At 39.6% G+C, this 20,808-nt stretch overlaps 1 protein-coding gene across 3 annotated transcripts in view; it reads right to left on the bottom strand.

Moving 5' to 3' along the window:
• Positions 1-20,808, bottom strand: part of TRPS1 (transcriptional repressor GATA binding 1) — a 255,001-nt gene that overhangs the window by 141,530 nt on the left and 92,663 nt on the right. For 2 of the 3 annotated variants that reach the window (XM_075825805.1, XM_075825806.1), the window contains one exon: positions 9,534-10,648. In XM_075825805.1, the coding sequence (XP_075681920.1) occupies positions 9,534-10,648 (1,115 nt within the window). The remainder of the gene's footprint in view (positions 1-9,533; positions 10,649-20,808) is intronic. The other variant, XM_075825807.1, reaches the window with a different exon arrangement.

The raw sequence follows: 20,808 nt of genomic DNA, 5'->3' as shown, positions 1-20,808 counted from the left end.
CTGTATCAATATGACACCACTGTTGGCATCAAACCACTGAAGAACATTCAAAATTAAAAAATATACAAAAAGTTCCCATAGAGGACATCTAAAGCTTTACTTTTCTTTCAATGGCTTCCTACTTGACTTACAGTACATACTTAATTTTAATTTAGTCACTGATTTAAAGGGGTTTTCCAATCCCTTTTTTTTTTTTTTAAATCAATGCAATGTTCCTCTATTAATATATTAGTGCGCTCTGACTAGCTTTTTCTTGATAATAAATGGTTTTAGTAACATTACTCCCTATTGTTTACCTTGAGAGGTTTGTTTTGCTCAGTAAGTTCATTCCTCTTCTCTTCCTGTGTTTCTCCTCCCTGCATGCACTGCTCTAGTCCCAGCATGCAATGTGCATGCAGCAGTGCACTTGCTCCGCCTACTACACCCAGCTCTACTAACTTCTGCAATCTCAGTCTTCATTTTGGTGCTCTCATTCTATTACTGATAGCACAAGCTGAAATCACTGGATATCTGCGTTTTTAACCTCTTAACGCCGAAGGGCGGATATATCAGTCCTCTGCAGCTGCTAGTTCGCGCAGGAGGAGGGATATATCCGTCCTGTGATGGCGCGGGTACTGCCAGTGTACCCACACGATCAGCGGCAGGAGCACGGCTGTTATACACAGCCTGGCTCCTGCTGCAACTGCCGGAATCGAAGCGCGCTCCGATTCCGGCAGTTTAACCCATTAAATGCCGCTGTCAATAGTGACAGCGGCATCTAATGTGTTTGACAGAGGGAGGGAGCTCCCTCTGTTTTATACTGACAGGCAATAATGCTTTGGTATACGAAGTATACCAAAGCATTATATATGCGATCGGCACATCGCATAGTGAAGTCCCCTGGTGGGACTAAAAAAAAAATGTCAATCCGTTAAATAAAGTTGGTGAAAAAACAAAAAAAAAATTACAGTGAAAATCAAATAAAACTATTTTTTTTGCCCAAAAAGTGTTTTTTTTAAAGTAAAAGTGTCAAAACAAATCACACATACACATATATGGTATCCCCGCGATCGTAACCACTTGAACAATAAAATTAACACATTAATTAAACCGCTGGATGAACGGCGTCCAAAAAAACAACGGCAAAATTCGCTCTTTTCTCCCATTCCCACTATAAAAAATTAAATAAAAATTAATCTAAGTCCTATGTACCCCAAAATAGTACTAATGAAAACTACACATTGTCCCACAAAAATCAAGCCCACATACGGCCACATAGACGGAAAAATAAAACCGTTACGGCTCTTGGAATGCGGCGATGCAAAGACAAGTAATTTTTTTCTAAAAGGCTTTTTATTGTGCAAACGTAGGAAAACATATAAAACCTTTACATATTTGGTATCCCCGTAATCGTGCCGACCCATAGAATAAAGTGAACATGTTATTTACGCTGCATAGTAAACGGCGTAAATTTATAACGTGAAAATCAATGCTGGAATAGCTGCTTATTTTCAATTCTCTCCTAAAATAAAGTTAATAAAAGTTAATCAATATATTAAAAGCATCTAAAAATGGTGGAATTACAAAATAAAACTCGTCCCGCAAAAAACAAGCCCTTATACGGCTATGTCGACGGAATAAAAAAAAAGTTACGACTCTTGGAATGTGACCGTGAAAAAAACAAAAATAATCCTTGGTCATTAACGTGCAAAATGGCCCGGTCATTAAGGGGTTAAACGGTTTGAAGAGGTCTTGTGGTACCAAAACAGTGGAAACCCCCAAAAGGTGCCCCCATTTTGGAAACTAGACCCCTTGAGGAATCCATTGTAGTTTTCTTGGGGTGCATGCGGCTTTTTGATCAGTTTTTATTCTATTTTTAAGTGGCGTGGTGACTAAAAAAACAGCAATTCTACTATTGTTTTTTTATTCTATTTTTGTTACAGCGTCACCGTGCGCTATAAATGACATATTCACTTTATTCTGCGGGGCGATACGATTAGGGCTCATTTACACGAGCGTGTTATACATCCGTGCAACGCGCGTCGCAGGGACCTATGTTAGTCTATGGGGCCGTGCAGCCAGGTGGGCGTGATTTTCATGCAGCGTATGTCCGCTCCGTGAAACGCACGACGTCCTATATTTGTGCGCTGTTCGCACATCACGCACCCATTGAAGTCAATGGGTGTGTGAAAACCACGCATGTCGCACGGAAGCAATTCCGTGGGACGCGCGTGATTCGCGCAACAGCACTGTAAAGGATGAATGAAAACAGAAAAGCACCACGTTCTTTTCTGTTTACAAACATCCAAACGGAGTGTCATAATGATGGCGGCTGCGCGAAAACCAGGCAGCCGCGCATCATAAAGGGCTGACACACGGAGCTGTTAATTGTCTTTTGCGCACGCAAAACGCCGCGCTTTTTGCTTGCACAAAATGCACACGCTCGTGTAAACTCGGCCTTACGGTGACACCAGATGTTTATAGGTTTTTTATGTCTTATGGCGTTTGCACAATAAAATACGTTTTGTAAAAAATCATTCACTTTTTGTGTTACCTTATTCTAAGAGCCAGAACTTTATTATTTTTCCATCAATAAAGCCGTGCGAGGACTTATTTTTTGCGTAACGAACTGTAGTTTCGATCAGGACCATTTTTAGGTACATGCGACTTTTTGATCTCTTTTTAATAAATTTTTTGGGAGGTGAAGTAACCAAACAATTGTGATTCTGGTACGGTTTATTATTATTTTCTTTTACGGCGTTCACCGCGTGGGATAAATAACGAAATAATTTTGTAGTTCAGGCCTTTACGGACGCGGCAATACCAATTATGTATATTTTATTTATTTATATATTTTTATTAATAAAAAAGGACTGATAAGGGAAAAAAAGGGGATTTTTCTTAACTTTTATTTTCTTATTTTTACACATCTTTTTTTTTTACTTTATTACTTTGTCCCACAAGGGGACTTGAGGGCAGGAGGCCCTGATCGCTATTCTAATACTCTGCACTACATGCGTAGTGCAGTGTATTAGAACTGTTAGCTATTCACTGACAGCAAGCATAGTGGGTCCTGACTTTGTCAGGACCCATTAGGCTTCCGTCGATGGCATAGCCGGACGCCATTGTTTGGTGTCCGGTTGCCATAGTAACCATCGCCGGCCGCTATCGTGTAGCAGGCCGGCGATGGTAACTTAACCCCTAAAAAGCCGTGATCTCTATTGAACGCGGCTTTTAAGGGGTTAGACAGCGGGGACACAGCGATCGGTCCCCGCTGTAGGAGCTGCGGCAGCTGCTGTACGAGACAGCAGCTGTCACAGCTCCTGCACCTGTCGGGAAGACGGCCGAAACGGCCGTTATTCCCGCAACTTCGTATTCCGTCGGTAATTTATAAGGGGTTATAATTTCACAGAGCATGCGCGGTGGAGTGTGTTAACCACGCATGCTCTGAGATAAAGAAGCACGTGGTACGGTTACGTCATTTGTGACGTAACCGTACAGTGTGAAAGCCGGAAACCGGAAGCAAGGCAGAAGACTAAATGGACGGGTCTGCACAGGAAGTGCAGATTTTGCTTCACTAAGGGGGCGGTGACGGAGGAGGATATACGACGCTACAGCCATCTGATGAAACGTAAGTACATTGTAAAGTTTTATCATTTTCATTGTTTTATTTAAATAAATGTAATTTTTTAGTTCCGGAATACCCCTTTAACTTCCTATAATACTCTCAGTTCCATCTACTAAATAAAAAATTAGCTTTGTAGTCCACAGCAACCAATAAAAGAACTGGATTGCTGTTGGAAAGCTGAACATTGATTGGTTTCAATGGTGAACAAGGCCACCATGGGAGATTTGAGGTCCATCGCTTTATAATTTTGTCCCCTTCTGCTTGATGTCATTGGGGAGAGAAGAAAAGGTATATGAAGTATAAAGGTGGGTCCCATATGCTTGAATGGATCTTTTTGGATTCACCCAGGAATTTATTTTAAATTTCCATAGTGGGAGTCAGGACTGCCCGTAATCCAACCTTATTTGGTTCTGTTCTCACCATCCTATGGATCAGCACTGCAGGATAAGGCTGGGTTCACACGACCTATTTTCAGACGTAAACGAGGCGCGTTATGCCTCGTTTTACGCCTGAAAATAGGGCTACAATACGTCGGCAAACATCTGCCCATTCATTTGAATGGGTTTGCCGACGTACTGTGCAGTCAACCTGTAATTTACGCGTCGTCGTTTGACAGCTGTCAAACGACGACGCGTAAATGGACTGCCTCGGCAAAGAAGTGCAGGGCACTTCTTTGCCACGTAATTTGAGCTGTTCTTCATTGAACTCAATGAAGCACAGCTCAAGATTTACGAGCGTCTCAGACGGCTCGCAAAATGCGAGGAGGAGCATTTACGTGTGAAACGAGGCAGCTGTTTTCTCTTGAAAACAGTCTGCCTTTTCACACGTAAATGACAGCTAGCGTGTGAACATACCATTACAGTCAGAACTACATGGGTTTGTCTTGTTATCCACCTTACCAACTATGTAATACAAATTAAGAATGAATGCAAAAAATGTTTGGCCATATTTACAAAAGATTTATAAAACAGCTAAAATACAGTTTCTATAATGAACTGAGCAACGAGTAATGTTTCCCTACTAATTTTGAGAGTGAAATGACTGGTACTAAACCCACATCCATACTCTCCTTGTATCCAGTGGTGAGGGAACTGTATCATTTGTTTGTTTTACTGCTGTTCTGCTTTCTTGAATCAATACATTACACACACTTTCAGCTCAATGCAGGTGAAATGTCAAGATATCAATCTGTGTAAACTGAGAGACAGGTGAGCAAACTGGAAACGTTGTGGAACCATTGAGATTGCACTTGTTGAACATATTCCAGATTATGTCATAGCAAAATTCCAAAATTACACTATTTGTGAAAGGAATATTTCCATAATCTAACCGGGAAAGAATGTAGGGGTAAGAAAACGGGCATTGTAAAATACCACAATCAACAAGGCTTAGACAGTCTAGGCCGAATTTCCACAACCCAATCGTGAAGAAGAGATTAAGTTGGCTTTTAATATGAAGGAACTTTTTTTTTCCCCAAATTGAAACATTTTTTATGGTTGTCAATTACGAAATAGAATTTAACAAAAAAAAAATGGTATTTCATCAATGCAAAATTCCTCCTCATTCTTAGAAGTTGTAAGGTTTCAGAATATTCACTGTGTTTGCATATCTACATAGAACCTGTGTACAATTTTTTTTTAGGATTGGTACGGGGGCACGTATGCTCATTTTCAGAAGGATTTTTGTGGTAACATATATTCTACGTGATACAGACCTAGTTTTAAATTATGCTTTTAGTGCAAATGTTTTGCACTTGATATGCTCATTGTTGTTATAATTTTTATTTAATTCTTTTTACGCCGTTCCTTTTTTTAAAATTCATAGTTGCAAGGAATACAAAATATGCGTCAATCCTACCTCTACTTATGTACATATCACGGTTAATAGTTTACTATTTGCAGCTATCCTTAAGATCACCTATACTAGTGACCTGTACATAACGAAATGCGTAGCCAGAGAAATCCTGTCATGTCACTACGCATCATGTGATGTAAATATCTAATGATATCTATGACTAACTTATTGCTTTTTTACAAGGGCCAATGATCGGTAAAACGAGTGTTCATATGAACGCTCACTCCTGATCATTGCCCTGTGTATACAGGACAACGTTCAGCCGGTCAACAAGCGAACGCTTATTCATCAACTGATCTGCTCGTTTATACAACATTAAATATTATCGTTGTCGGGGAGATGTGCTGCCGACATGATAGAAACGTATGGGGACGAAAGACCGTATTAACGATCGCTCGGCCCCAGACATAACCAATCAGTGTTCTGTGTGAAAGAAGCAAACGAAGGCCAATCAATGAGCTGTCTCGTTGATCGGCGCTCGTTATCACGATCCATATTGGGCCGTGTAATAGGACCTTTAGTCGTAAGGTTCATGCACATGGAAACTACGGGCCCTATACAGTTGCACATGTAGTCACTACAGGCCCATGTGGAGGACGCTCTGTGTGTTTCTGTATGGTGCTTCCGTGAGGAATCATATTCTCCTCTAGAAGCAAAGCTTCTAGGGGAGAAGAGCTCTGAAATATGGCATGTGACGGAGCATGCCACTTTTTTTCTTTTATTGGATTGTCAAATACTTGAGAAACAAACCTCTGTGTGTCTTAATGAGGTGCAGTATGGGCTCAGATAATTCTGTGGGTGCTGTATTACAGATCCATACCAAATAGTTCCGTAACAGGGCCATGTCCATAAGGCCATAGACAGCCTGCATTAATGAAACAGATTCTGGAAATCCTATTTATGCGAACGTGAACAAAATATTGTACAAATTTTAGTTTGTGGTCAGTTTCTGAAAACAAAAAATAGCAATACATGCATCCATTTTCAATGCAGTAGAACTTTTTTTTACCTAAATAATTAAGGTCCAGATGTTGCACATACATCAAGTAGAGTTATTGCTCACTTCAAGATTCTAAAATTTCCAGATTACAAGGAAATAATTTATGTATATGACAAGCTAGTCGTAGGATATCAGTTCTAAATATGCCAAAAGCCATTTGCTTCAACTCATTATTTCCTGTGATCTCCATTTATTATTTATGAATTATGTATAGAATAATAGAATTAATAATTAATTGTGATTTTCAAACCCCCCAGCATCTCTATGTTTAAGGATATTTTAAGGCACGGTAAAATTTCCCCATTCAAAAATAACCCGAAATGAAACCACACACATACATACATATATATATATATATATATAAAATAAATTCTCTTTTAAGAACCAAAAAAGAAATAAATTATAAATTAAAAAAAAGTGCCATGTAAGGGCACAATGAGATCAAATAGACCTAAGAGTGGGCTTTTAATACATTTGTACAAGTATAAAAGAAAACATCAAATGCACAGTCTACAGTGAACCACATGCAAATGTGTGATCTTTGCATGAGCATAGCAGAATGCTTTTCTTCAGATTGCATCAACAGATAAAATAAGGATTAGAATAGTTCTTAAAAGAAAATAACATTTCAAGTTGATCATTTCATTTCTTGATGAAAAGACAGAAGTCTATTAGAGAAATGATTATGTGTTGGAAAATAGTAAAGAACAGCTTTTGGTTTCTGTCGTCTATTCTATTGAACTATAAAACACTATTTTGATCGGGGGAAATGGGTCATGATGGATCCCCATGGGAACCAGCACTTTTTAGTCTTCATCAGTTCAGTCATGATCATTTTTTCCCTTGAATATCCAGCTATCGGCTGACAGCTATCTCCCCTGACCACCCCAAGAACATGCAAACTCGGCTGGGCCATGCGTGCATATTCCTTTCAATAGAGAGAGAAAGACCACCATTTGGATTGTCACACTTAAAACAACTATATGGATCTATACACGTTTTGGTGCTATAATAGCAAAAAACACAAAAAGTCTGTAACGTGTGAATAGACCCTAAGTTTGCTCGAAACAAGGATAAGCTGCAAACCACACAAACACTTTTCACTCCATACACAGAATTAGGTAGTGACTAAAACATCCATTGAATGGACACAAAGCTCCGGCAGGAGATTGTGGTCTGATAAAGGTTCTTATGAACTGGTCAGTAGTTGGGTTATATTTTTGTTAGCCGCCATTATTACACAAATTGGACGTCCCATTTTTTTCCCCAGTAATTCGATAAGTATCCATGATTCTCTAATTGGGAACTGTGGTTTTTATTCAGGACATTTTGAAGAAATTGGAAAATTCTTTGAGTGACTACATAAAATTATTTCTGACCAATTAATTGTATATATTTTTGACAATTTTTTCATGATTGGACTGCAGTTTAATGTTGTAGTGCTTGTAATGTATAGTTGGGGCTGTGGTCAATCTGTATTTAGAGAGGAAGAACAGCCACTGCCGGACACACGTGGCAGTGCTTATCTCCCTACAGAACAAGGGATCAAGCCTGTTGAAATCCGACATGCCCAATCCTTACTTTCTTGACATCCGTCATCAGGAGAGAGTCGGGGGGGGGGGGGGTAAGCAGATCCTACCAATGTCTTCATGATCAGTTAATGTTTAGGAGTAATCGGCTTGTCTAGGAGATAGCAATACACACAAAGGTTTACCATTTAGGGCATAGAGGAAGGTGTATTATAGGTTTCCAAATAGCATGTAATATTGATAAAATACTTGATGACCTTTTCGTCCATTACCTATTTCGCCCCATCATTAAATATTTTATGGCATTTTTTCTAAGGTAATGTCATACAATGGTTAAAGAGGACCTGTCATATAAGTTGAACTGGTTAACTGACCTGAATAGCGCTGTCTTCCTGATTCTAGCGCTGTTTTTCTTTTTCCTGGATCCACCCGTTCCAGAGATATGGCCCACTGTCATGATGGCTCCCTATATGATAATTTGCTGTGGTTAGCCAACGTGGTGGAGCTAGATTTCCTGCCTCTGATGCTGACCAATCAGCATGAGACATCTTGAGGGTAGATCACACCCGGTTGGCTAGCTACCGCAAATTAGCATAGAGGGAGGCAACATAACAGTGGGCGATTTCTCTGGAATGGGAAGTCCAGAAAAAAAAAACAGAGCTGGTATAAGGGAGGCAGCGCTATTCAGGTCAGTAAACCAGTTAAATTTATATGACCTAGTAAAAGGTCCTATTTAAAGTTTTTGTTTTTTTAATGTTTAGTGCTTTTGTCTAAGTACTGTTATGTGTTGCTTCCTAGAAGCAGATTAGGAAAGGAGGCTTACAGCTGGGGACACTTTTGCACAGGGAAAGTGGACTTTTTCATGTTCACTTTGCCTACAGATGCCAAAGAATGGCCCCCTTTTAAGCCAGTATTGCTCCATATTGTCGATTGTTCAAATGGACAGTGAAGAGCCCACATTAGTTAAAGAGTCTTTTCACGTTCTCTAGTCTTTAACATTTGCATTCGATGTAAACATCCTTGGCACATTTTATTTTTAATTCTGTTTGAATCTCCAATTGTATATGATATAATAGTCATCTTCAGAGACATTCACAGTGTCCAACTTAGGAAGAGAAAAGCCACGGCACTCACCATTTGCAGCAATGTATTTTCTTGACTTAATTTTCGCATATCCAAGCCGGTATAAAACGAGAGACAAGCAAACAGCGGGCCAACTGTGATTTGTTTATCTCCCGTTTTATACCTGCATAGATGTGGAAAAAAAGTAAAGAAAATACATCGTTGCAAATGGCGAGTGATGTGGCTTGTCTCTTCCTACTTTGGGTTATTCGTTTGTGACTGTATACATTGAGTACCACCAATATATACAACATTGGAAAATAACATAAGCCACTGTACGTCATACTCCTGAGATACCCTATTATATGGGTAGTGCCAACTAACGATTATTTTGCATTGGACATCTAGGTATGTGCTTTTGGGTAAAAAAAACAAAAAGAAAAAAAAACACACAAAAACATATTTAGGCTTTGTTTCCTACCTGTAGTGTCTTGAAAGGTCTTCCTCACTCACGGTGATAAAGTCACATTTGGTACATGAGTGTTCTTTGCTTTCTTTGACGGTCAGCTGTCCATCAGTTGCTTGCTGGTGATTCAGTTCCTGCTTGACCTCAGATGCCTGGCCTTCATGAGCATTCTCATAATGAAGCAGGAGTACATCTACATCAGGAGAGGAGAATGGGCATTGATCACACTGATGTTTAACTCGAGGGCTACCTGTCACCCCAGCAGTCAAGTGCAACAGCAAGAGAGCACAGTGAGAACAATTACTTTTTTTGCAAGCAAATGGGTAAGAAATTTCTCCATGATGCTTTTCAGGGCTGCAGAGGCCTCTGGGACAAAAAGGGCAATGCTTAATAGTACACTTGTGAATATTGTGGTGCTGTTGATAATGGCGCAGGAGAGGCCCAACCAAGATTACTTCTGGGCTATGGCTTTTAGAGTACCTAAAGTCACAAAACTGACAATTGTAGCTGGTTACTATTAAATCCTCAGTTGGTTTAATGGAGAGGTCTTTCTTTTTAGCCAATCCTTTCTCTAGTTTTGTTGTAAGCTGTTCATCAGTATTTTTGGCAATTCTATTTTGATTAATAACTGTTCCCCTGTAGACCTTGTCAATAGGATCAGAATTAGGACTTTCTGACATCCCTACCCCATGTTGTTTGCTGTGATGTTCTAAAAGTTTGACACTGCTGGAGGATTCACAGCTGAAACTACAGAACTTGCACCAGTAGTAGTTGGTGTCATCTGCACCATTCTGCCTGGAAGAATCTACTGGCTTAATTGGCATTGAATATCCAACTGGTATATCATCTGCTGCTTTAATAGTGGTTTTGTCTTGCCACTTTCCCAAATCTCCAGGCTCACAAGAATGTGGAATAGGGCTGGATTTATTGGTGCTTTTCTCTGATGGTTTACCAGAATCAGAGGACACTTTCATTTTGTTAGGGTGCGTCTTTAGAAAGTGCTGCTCCAGCTCCGTCGCCGAGTTGCCCATGTACGTGAAGTTGCAGAACTTGCAGCGGAAGTACTTCGTGTTTCCTTGGCAGTCTGGAGTTTTACGCCCAATGCCAATGAAGGTCTCACCGAATGTCACCTGCAGAAGAAGAATAGAGGTTATGAGCAAGGGTTAACAATTGATCTTCATATTTATGTTTCAATTAGCTGCACCAATCTCCTCAGTATTGTGCCCTTCCTCTGAAATGGTTAACAAGACTGAGGACTGGACAAGGATAAATAAAAAAAAGTGCAGATGTGTCCACATTCCGTTTTTCTTGAATTGCGTTAAGTTACAAGACGGTACTAATTCAATACAATCTTTAGCCATCCAGTAAAACAAAAAGTAAACGTTATCGTATACGTTTTTTTAACATTAGAGTCTATGGACGAAGGATGGCTGAAGAATGGCATGCATTAGAAACTTGAGTTGGAGATGTATTCTTTTTTACATGTTTGTTTAACACGTCACTCTACACATCGCGGGATATGTCAGGTTTAGAGGAGGAAGGACACATCTGTATATCACTAATAAGAGAAGCCAAACTACCTAACGAAATCTAAGGTAATAAAGAAGCTCCACCTGAAAAAGAGAAACAAAGCTAGAGAATCAGAATTACACTCCAAGCTATAGATTATAATATCTAGAATGTTTGCTTAGAACATGGGGTCATGCAGCAGGTTCACATCTCTGCAAGGCAACCCTTGTACTCGCTAGTTCTCAATGCGCTTGCCTGGGTTTCCAATGGTTAGTCTGATTTAATACCACATTTCAAAATATAGGTCTGATAGGTCAACTTGTTTTTTGTGGAATTGTTTGTGTGTGTAATATAGAGACCTTGGTTTGTGAGCATTATATTCACTGATGAGCATGATTGCAATTTCTGTAAAGTGCTGCAGAATATGTTACTACTATATAAATAACAGGAAAAAAAAATGATAGATAGATAGATAGATAGATAGATAGATAGATAGATAGATAGATAGATAGATAGATAGATAGATAGATAGATAGATAGATAGATAGATAGATAGATATGAGATAGATAGATAGATATGAGATAGATAGATAGATAGATAGATAGATAGATAGATAGATAGATAGATAGATAGATAGATAGATAGATAGATAGATAGATAGATAGATAGATAGATAGATATGAGATAGATAGATAGATAGATATGAGATAGATAGATAGATAGATAGATATGAGATAGATAGATAGATAGATAGATAGATAGATAGATAGATAGATAGATATGAGATAGATAGATAGATATGAGATAGATAGATAGATAGATAGATAGATAGATAGATAGATAGATAGATAGATAGATAGATAGATAGATAGATAGATAGATAGATAGATAGATAGATAGATAGATGATAGATAGATAGATAGATAGATAGATAGATAGATAGATAGATAGATAGATAGATAGATAGATAGATAGATAGATAGATAGATAGATAGATAGATAGATAGATAATATGAGACAGACAGATAATATGAGAGACAGACAGACAGATAATATGAGACAGACATAGATAATATGAGAGAGACAGACAGACAGATAATATGAGAGAGACAGACAGATAATATGAGACAGACAGACAGATAGATAATATGAGAGATAGACAGACAGATAATATGAGACAGACATAGATAATATGAGAGAGACAGACAGACAGATAATATGAGAGAGACAGACAGATAATATGAGACAGACAGACAGACAGATAATATGAGACAGACATAGATAATATGAGAGACAGACAGACAGATAATATGAGACAGACATAGATAATATGAGAGAGACAGACAGACAGATAATATGAGAGAGACAGACAGATAATATGAGACAGACAGACAGATAGATAATATGAGAGATAGACAGACAGACAGACAGACAGACAGACAGATAGATAGATAGATAGATAGATAGATAGATAGATAGATAGATAGATAGATAGATAGATAGATAGATAGATAATATGAGACAGACAGATAATATGAGACAGACATAGATAATATGAGAGAGACAGACAGACAGACAGACAGACAGACAGACAGACAGACAGACAGACAGACAGACAGATAGATAGATAGATAGATAGATAGATAGATAGATAGATAGATAGATAGATAGATAGATAATAGATAGATAGATAGATAGATAGATAGATAGATAGATAGATAGATAGATAGATAGATAGATAGATAGATAGATAGATGAAGGCTGCCAGAGGCCTGATTATGGATGGTCAGTCTTGTCTACTACTTGACCAGACTAATGATCTTGGAAATGGAGTACCACAAATAAGGGACACATAGGAGCGAGCGGTGGTTTAGGTGGTGAGCTCATTCACTTCATGACTCACAGTTACTGGTGGATTGTAGGGGGATACAGTAAGAGGGTGTTCTATGTTGAGCTATTAGAGACCACGGGCTCCATATTCTGTTCTTGCTCAGTGGTCTCCTGCTGTCTGCGTCCGCTCCTAATACACTTGCGGGTACAGCCTACAAAATGATCGCCTACAGTTAGTGTACATGAAGCATACACTAACACAATGATAACCAGCGCTTTCAACTAGCAGTCAGCGTGGACTGACAGAAACCAATGTCATAGCAAACAATGACGACTCATTTGATAGATGGAGACGGCCTATCATTTTATATTACCATTGAGTACTGTATGTTTGGATTCTCACAGTCTTGTAACCTTACCAACATTTTAATTAAGATTGTCTGAGGCTTGTGGCTGCCCATGTCTTATTTAGCTGTCACGTTCATATAAACTTTACTTGAAAGAAGCAGGCCAGGTATCTGTAGACTTCCTTCTACAAGTGATTTATTATACCCTGGATAACCCTTATTTAATGTTCCTTTCTCTAACTGACTGTCATACTCCAGACGATCCTCTGAACAGAACAGTTCCAATTTCCGATGCTTCAAAAATATATCAGAAGAATGAGGATTGAGTCAGCAGAATATCTAATAAAATTCAACCACTTGGCAAATTATACTCTTTACTTTTGAAGATGGTGGCACCAAATTATTACATCAATACTCTCATTCTAAGAAGGTGCCACTCATAATCCCATTTGCCTATGATACTGTGATCCAGTAGACAATGTCGTTATTAAGTTTTTGACTGCAGTAGTGACAACCGCCCAAACAGAAAGAAAATGAAATGAGGAATTCACATGTTATACAGATCAAAAGCACAATTTGTACTCGCAAAAGATGATTACTTCTCCCTTTCTCAGCAAACAAAACACCCTGTAAAGTCTGTAATAAAATGATAACTCGGGTAGTTTGATTGCACAGTAGGGACATTCATCCTACAAATGCCTGAATGACTCTAAACAAGACTGTAGGGGGTTATGTGTCGACGCAATTACGCCTGTCACCTCGTATAATTGTTTTAAAAGTATGGTTTTTGGGACCAACACAATGTGTATGAAGGTTTCCCAACACTTTTTCTGCCACATACAACCAATTCATTTTCCACCATATCCGACGCTGCTCAGTAGGGTCAACTGTATTCCCCAACCCTCATCTGTTTTGTTGGGGGGGGAATACAAACCACACTATGCCGCTACCAAGAACTGGCCTACCTCTCACCAGTCTGATACACCAGTCTTCATACTTGACCCAAAATGGGCGTGGACCCAGCAGCACGTGTAGAATACAAGCTTTATAGTCGAAAGCAGACTGACGCTCCATTCTCTGTCTATGGAACTGCCGGTGATATTGGAGTACATGGCTCAGCTATCTCCGGCAGTGCAATAGAGAATGAATGGAGCAACAAGGCCCATGTGCAACCTGCCGCTCTATTTATTCAGAGAAACGGGACCCATGTTCTCGTGATCTGTAGGGGTCCCAGTGGTCGGACCCCCACTGATAAGCATGTTTTAACCTATTCTGTGGTTAGAAGATAACTTTTAATCTTGGGACAACCCCTATTAAGAATCAGAAATTATATTTCTATGATAGTAAATTCTATTTTGTGCATTCTAAAGTAGTGTTTGAATGTGCGCTATACATCGTTACTTATCACGCCTTAGAGGGTATACAGAATTTATTTGAGTTATTCCACCTTCAACTGCTGCACTGTGGGTGCAAATGATGCATTTAGGGCTCTGTTCACATTAGCGTTGTGACTTTTATTTATATTTGAGCTATGTTCGATCAGTTCTTAAATCCTGACGTATTCCATTGACCATCCGGTTTTCGTCTGGGTTGGAGTATTTTTTGTAAAGCAAAAATAGTGGTGCAAACTGTGCTATTCTTGTTTTAAAAATATTGGAAAACCTGACAAAAAATAAAAACAGTAGTGTGAACAGAGCCTAAGGGACATGCAGGCCACCCCACCCCAAAAAAAATCGACAATCACTATAATTTTGAGATGCCCATTTTCTTATTTTCAGGAAATGTAAAATATATCAATCCCAAAAAATCATGCAATATATGAACTTTTACAGATAACTTTTGCCTTCCATGCAAGCAAACATTACACAAAAATTCCACACAGTAAACCATGCATGGGTTGCACCTCATTTTTTAAAATTAACAATGTGTATTTTTTCTAATTATTTTTGTATATTATAGTAGTATTACTATTACCATATGCAGAATTGAAAAAAGTTGGTATACTAGTCTTTACACTAAAAGAGTAGTGTAATCTACTTCTAGACAAGGGCATAGCTGCCAAAAACACCGCACTCCTGGCATTTTTTTTGATCTATAGCACTTTACCGACGTGCATTTATTAGGTCAGTGTCTGTCGGAGAGTACGAATATATTTTATGAGTCAAGTCACATGCCTTTTCTTGAGTCCCTTCGATGGCATCCAACCATAGGCCCCTGCCTAATATGCCTCACGAGTAATCCAGGCTTACAAACAATTAACACATTGAGTGGAAAATCTAACGAAACTCAAAAATATATAATAATAACTTCAATATTTTCCTTATATGAAATGCCAATTGTTAGACTATACGGCCTATTGGATAAATCAGCAGACACATACAGTACATCCCATAAAACATTTTATAACTTTCCATATCCAAAGGCTTAGACGACAGAAACATTCCCACAATAACAGCTTCCAAAAAAAAAAAAAAATAATCATTTAAGGAAAATGCATAGACATTACAGCAGGAAGACGCCAGGGCTTTATCCCCACCTTAAAAAACAGTAAGACGATAAATAGTTTAATTATTCCTGTGATTTAAGGCTGCAATGACAGCAGCGAGGAGAAAAAAAAGTGTTTCCAAAGCCTGTTGTTAATATAAAGGTTGTCATAGCAGGCAGGACTGCCCTTCCCAGGAGTGAGCCACACCTGTCTAGTGATGTTACAGGGAGATTGAAAGGCCCGCAATGAGTACGTCAGAGAGAAAATGCTCTTTCATGATCCAAAAAACACGTATTCCACACCTCAGATATTATGTCACGTTCTGCTGGGTCCTCGGATTTCACACCCACGACAGATCACCCTTCCCAATCAGTAATCTGCACAATGCTTGGTAGTCCGATACCAACTACAACAGATTAAATGGGATAGTGCTCAGATACTGACGTGTATTTAAAGAGAAATTCCACCTTTAAAAAAAGATTCTACTTTGAAATGTAAGCAAAAAGTTGAGTAACTTTGCGATACTTTATTTGATGGTTTTTGCACCGATTTCAAGTTATTAATGGTTTAGCTTCACCCCTCTGTCATGTGATTTAGCAGCTTAATTCTAATTGTGTAAGGGTCGCCGTAAAAACGAGCGCTGATCAACGAGACAGGAGAGGAGCTATGATCAGTAATGGATGGGGACGAGCGATCGTTACTATGATCCCTCGTCCTCATACATTTCCATCATGTCGGTTTACACAAGGAGATGTGCTGCTGACAACGATAATATTTAGTGCTGCATAAACTATACGTTCAGCAGAGGAATGATCATTTGCCCAATCATTGGCCCGTGTAAAAGCGCCTCAACTGTCAATTGAGCTCCCAAAATGCACTGCTGTTAACAAAATTTTCGAATTTATTTAACAGCCAATAAAACATCAATGTCATTTTCATTGGGTCCAAAAATAGCCACTGACAGGCAAGCTGGTGCAATAGGGTTAATTAAAGGGGAATTCCAAACAAAGTACAATATAATTTATGTCAATATTAATTTCCCAAGAGGGGGACTAAAACCATATAAAGAGACTGTGCCGACGGCTATTTTATTTATAATATATTTCTTATTGCTTATTTAGCGCCAACATATTCCACAGCGCTGTGCAGAGGTTGTCACTAATCATGTGACACCGTGCCCCAATGGGGTTCTAATTTCCTTATCCCAGACATGGACTTTAAACAGTAAATCCCCGGAATGTGACGCGGAGTAGCCTCCAAACCTGCAACAAGGGCAGGTTTAAATATTGTATCCACTCCACTATAGGCGCACACTGACCCCTAAAGAGACAGAGCGAAGCGCACTGGCGGAGCACAGCGGCGGCTAGAAGCACAACCATGATGCCATGGAGAGCAGAGTGGGACGTTGGCTGCAACAGCTAGGTAAGAGACCAGTGTGTGGTTAAAGAATATTAAATAAAACACAGGAGAAGTCTTTCTGGGAAAAAAAATGTCCCAATATTTCTCTTAAAACCTACGGTATATGCGCACTATAGAGAGGGTCTCCGAGATGTGATTTTGCAGCAGGTGTGAACTCCCAGCATGATCTGAGTTCTAGTTTTGCCACAGATTGAGAGTCACAGATCTATAAATAAATGGGTTTCAGACAATTGTAAGACAGCCTATAGGCCACCATAGATAGCAAGGATATAATTCAATGATAATTCCATATAAAGTTCTAAAAAGTAGTCCAAAACTGTAATGAATGGTCTGATGTTGTATACAAATAGGGTCATACATTCTATTCATACCGTACATATGGAAGCATAAATTAACCTCCAGATCTCAACCAACGTAATGGAGAAGTGGTGCGTTCTGCTGATGTATGTCCAATACAGTCATTTCCACCCCCACCCTCCCCGCCATTCACACACTAGGAGTTGGCTGGCAGCCACGTCTCTTCATTTCTTTTTTCTGGCTGCAAGAAAGTGCAGCCCTGTGCACCACTGCGGTCTATAAACTGATAAAATCAGTCAGAAACCTGAGCAAACGAGTTGTATGCGTGATTGTAACAGTCAGGGACTTTAAAGCAGATCTACACCCAGCACATATTGATGGCCATTTTTCTCAGTATATGGGTATGTTCACACGGGGCGGACATGCTGTGTAAAAGTACGCAGCGTATTCACCCTGGACGACACAGGGGATTCCAGCCGAAAAACCTCACCAAATTGTGGAGCAGTTTTTCAGCCAGAATGCCTGCTGCGGAAATCAGCACGTTAAAAAAAATAAAAAAAAATTCTATACTTACCCGTAGCCATGGCGACGCGTCCCTCTGACGTACTGCAGCCTGGGATGACATTTTATCCCACGTGACTGCTGCAGCCTATGATTGGCTGCAGCAGTCACATAGGATGAAACGTCATCCCTGAAGCCCGGGATGGATGCAGAAGCAGAGAGTATAAGTATAATTTTTTTGCAATTTTTGCGGCGGAGTCGTAGCTTTTCCGCCACAAAAGTCGCAATATCTGCTATTTATTGAGGGTGTTACCTCCTCATTGAATTCAATAGGGAAAAACCTGCAACAGCAAAACAGTGATTCTGCAACATAAATTGGAATGCTGCGGGTTAAAAAAAATGCACCAGCTGGCCAATTTATTAACTGTTTTTCGGCAGATTTTTTTATGCAGCGTGTGGATGAGATTTCAGGTTCAAATCCCATCCACTCTCCTGCTACTGTATTATGCGGCGGATTTTCCTCAATGAAATACGTTGCAGGAAAATCTGCAGTATCTACGCTACATGTGAACCCGGCCTATCTATGGCCATTGCCAGATAACCTTCTCACAGTTGGTTAAGTTGCTTGTAATATATAATCATTCTGTCTTTGAAAATCAGCCCTCCACACAGGTGGGATTAGGCTTCTACTGCAGTGTAAAGCATGGCGAAGGCACAGGACAGCAGCTTGAGCTTCTAATAAGGAAAAAGGTAGATTGCAAACTGCCTCAGAGTGCCAGCTAAACTGCAGCCATTAAATAGCAGTGTCTTAATAAAGTAGAGCTAAAATTCAGCCAATCAGACAAACTTCAAGTAAAAAAAAATATTTTGATCCATAGATAGCGACTGCTTAACCTAGGTCTTTTTGAGTGGACAAGGAAAAGTTGTGAAACTTTTTGAATTTCTGGCTGCTTGACTTCTGCAACATTACCACAGCCTCAGTAGAGCATTGCCTGTGGTCTTCTCATACTATACACTTACTAGGGTGCTACTGTTGTGAACTGATCATTAATGTGTAGGAAATAAGGGTCCTCTTACACGGCCTGACATGAGCCGTGTAAACGAGTGCCGATCATGAAGACAGCTCGTTGATCGGCACTTGTTTACACCTTTCACAAGGAGATACGTATGGGGACGAGCGATCGTTACTTCGATCTCTTGTCCCCATGCATTACCATCATGTCACCAGCACATCTCCCTTTTTACATAGGGAGATGTGCTGCCGATAACGATAATATTTCTTGCAGCATAAACTATACAATCCTACTACGGCTCCGTGCAAGCTCCGTTGTAGAAAGCCTTCATAATTCACCCATAGAGGTCTATTGGGCCATAATATACATCCGTATGCCTCCGATTTCATGAGGAACGGTATTCGATAGAACAAAAATCGCTCCATGTTCCATTGGATGTCGTATTATGGCCTGAGTCACGTGACCACTCATTGTGGCTGTACAGAGATGGCACCAATAGGCTGTACTGGGGGACAATGATGTCACTAGTTCCGTCTGTACAGGCAACGTACAGTCATGTGACATGGATGCGGAGTAGCAGCTAGTCTATAAGGGTCCTTTTATACCAGCCAGTATGGGACAGCTCGTTGATCCACGCTCGTTTGCTCCTTTCACAAGGAGTTTTGATGAGTAATGTATGGGGACAAGCGATTGTTACTATGATCGCTCGTCCCCATACATTTCCATCATGTCGGCAGCACATCTCCTACATCTCGACCATGTGCTGCCGACAACGATAATATTTAGTGCTGCATAAAAGATATGATCTACCGATGAATGAGTGTTTGCTCGTTCATCAACTGATCATTGCCCTGTTTACACAGGGAAATTATCTGAATTGAGCGGTCACATGAATTCTCGTATGCCTGATAATTGACCTGTGTGAATGGGCCTTAAATAATTTCAAAAAGTTGTCAGCAAAAAGTTGTCAGCAAGGACAATAATGTCCAACAGAAGAGCATCTACTTCCCATCTATTATTTCTACAGTTGTACACACAGAGCAAAATATTAATACGAAGATCTGAAGATGCAGTAAAATTTGCATCTACACAGGGTTGGGGATAAAGGATATTCCCAAAAACCATGTTTCCAGATCTTCAGTAGATCAACCGTTCCATTATTGGTGGACTAGAAGTAGGGGTGAGACTTGGTATTCTGCTTCCTGGGGGCACTAAAATGTATTAATTCTTAGGCTCTGTTCAAATCTGCGCTAGAATTCAATCAAAGGAGCAGAAGACCATGATTTATGGTATAATTAAAAAAAAGCACTATGTTGTGTGTATAACTTGCTCTTCTTTGTCCTCAATGCTGTGAATCCGTCACATAATAGACCACATTGACTTCAATAGGTTCAGTTGGGTTTCCATCAAGGTGTCCACCATTTTACCGGAAAAAATAGCACCGCATCCTGCACTATATTTTCTGGACTTTTTTTTATGGAATCTATGACACAGCCTTATCCATATACAGGCTATTATAGAGGTTTGTACATTAAAGTGCCCGAATATAAATCTACATCATATAATCGGAATTTTTCTAAATTAAAATTTTGCTGCCTACTAAGCCCTGAAGTGAGGGTTAATTCAACATTATTGACTATTGCTTATGTCTATGACGCAGAGAGCAACATCTCGGACAGTCTGCAATGTTGCCTACAACAGAGATTACCGCAAGCGCTAAACAATTACTCTTGGGCAATGTGGTGCCCACTGGTGATGCGCAGGGCAACCCTATCTGGGCCTACATGCCACAACACCAACAGGTCATTGCCAAGTTTAAATGAAAGCATGATTCTGTATGGCTTTGTATGAAATCTGAGGCATGGCCTCGCAGACGTCTATGAAAACA

The sequence above is a fragment of the Rhinoderma darwinii genome, chromosome 5, assembly GCF_050947455.1.
Source record: "Rhinoderma darwinii isolate aRhiDar2 chromosome 5, aRhiDar2.hap1, whole genome shotgun sequence".
NCBI classification, from domain to species: Eukaryota; Metazoa; Chordata; class Amphibia; order Anura; family Rhinodermatidae; genus Rhinoderma; species Rhinoderma darwinii.
This window is presented reverse-complemented; position numbering and strand designations above follow the sequence as displayed.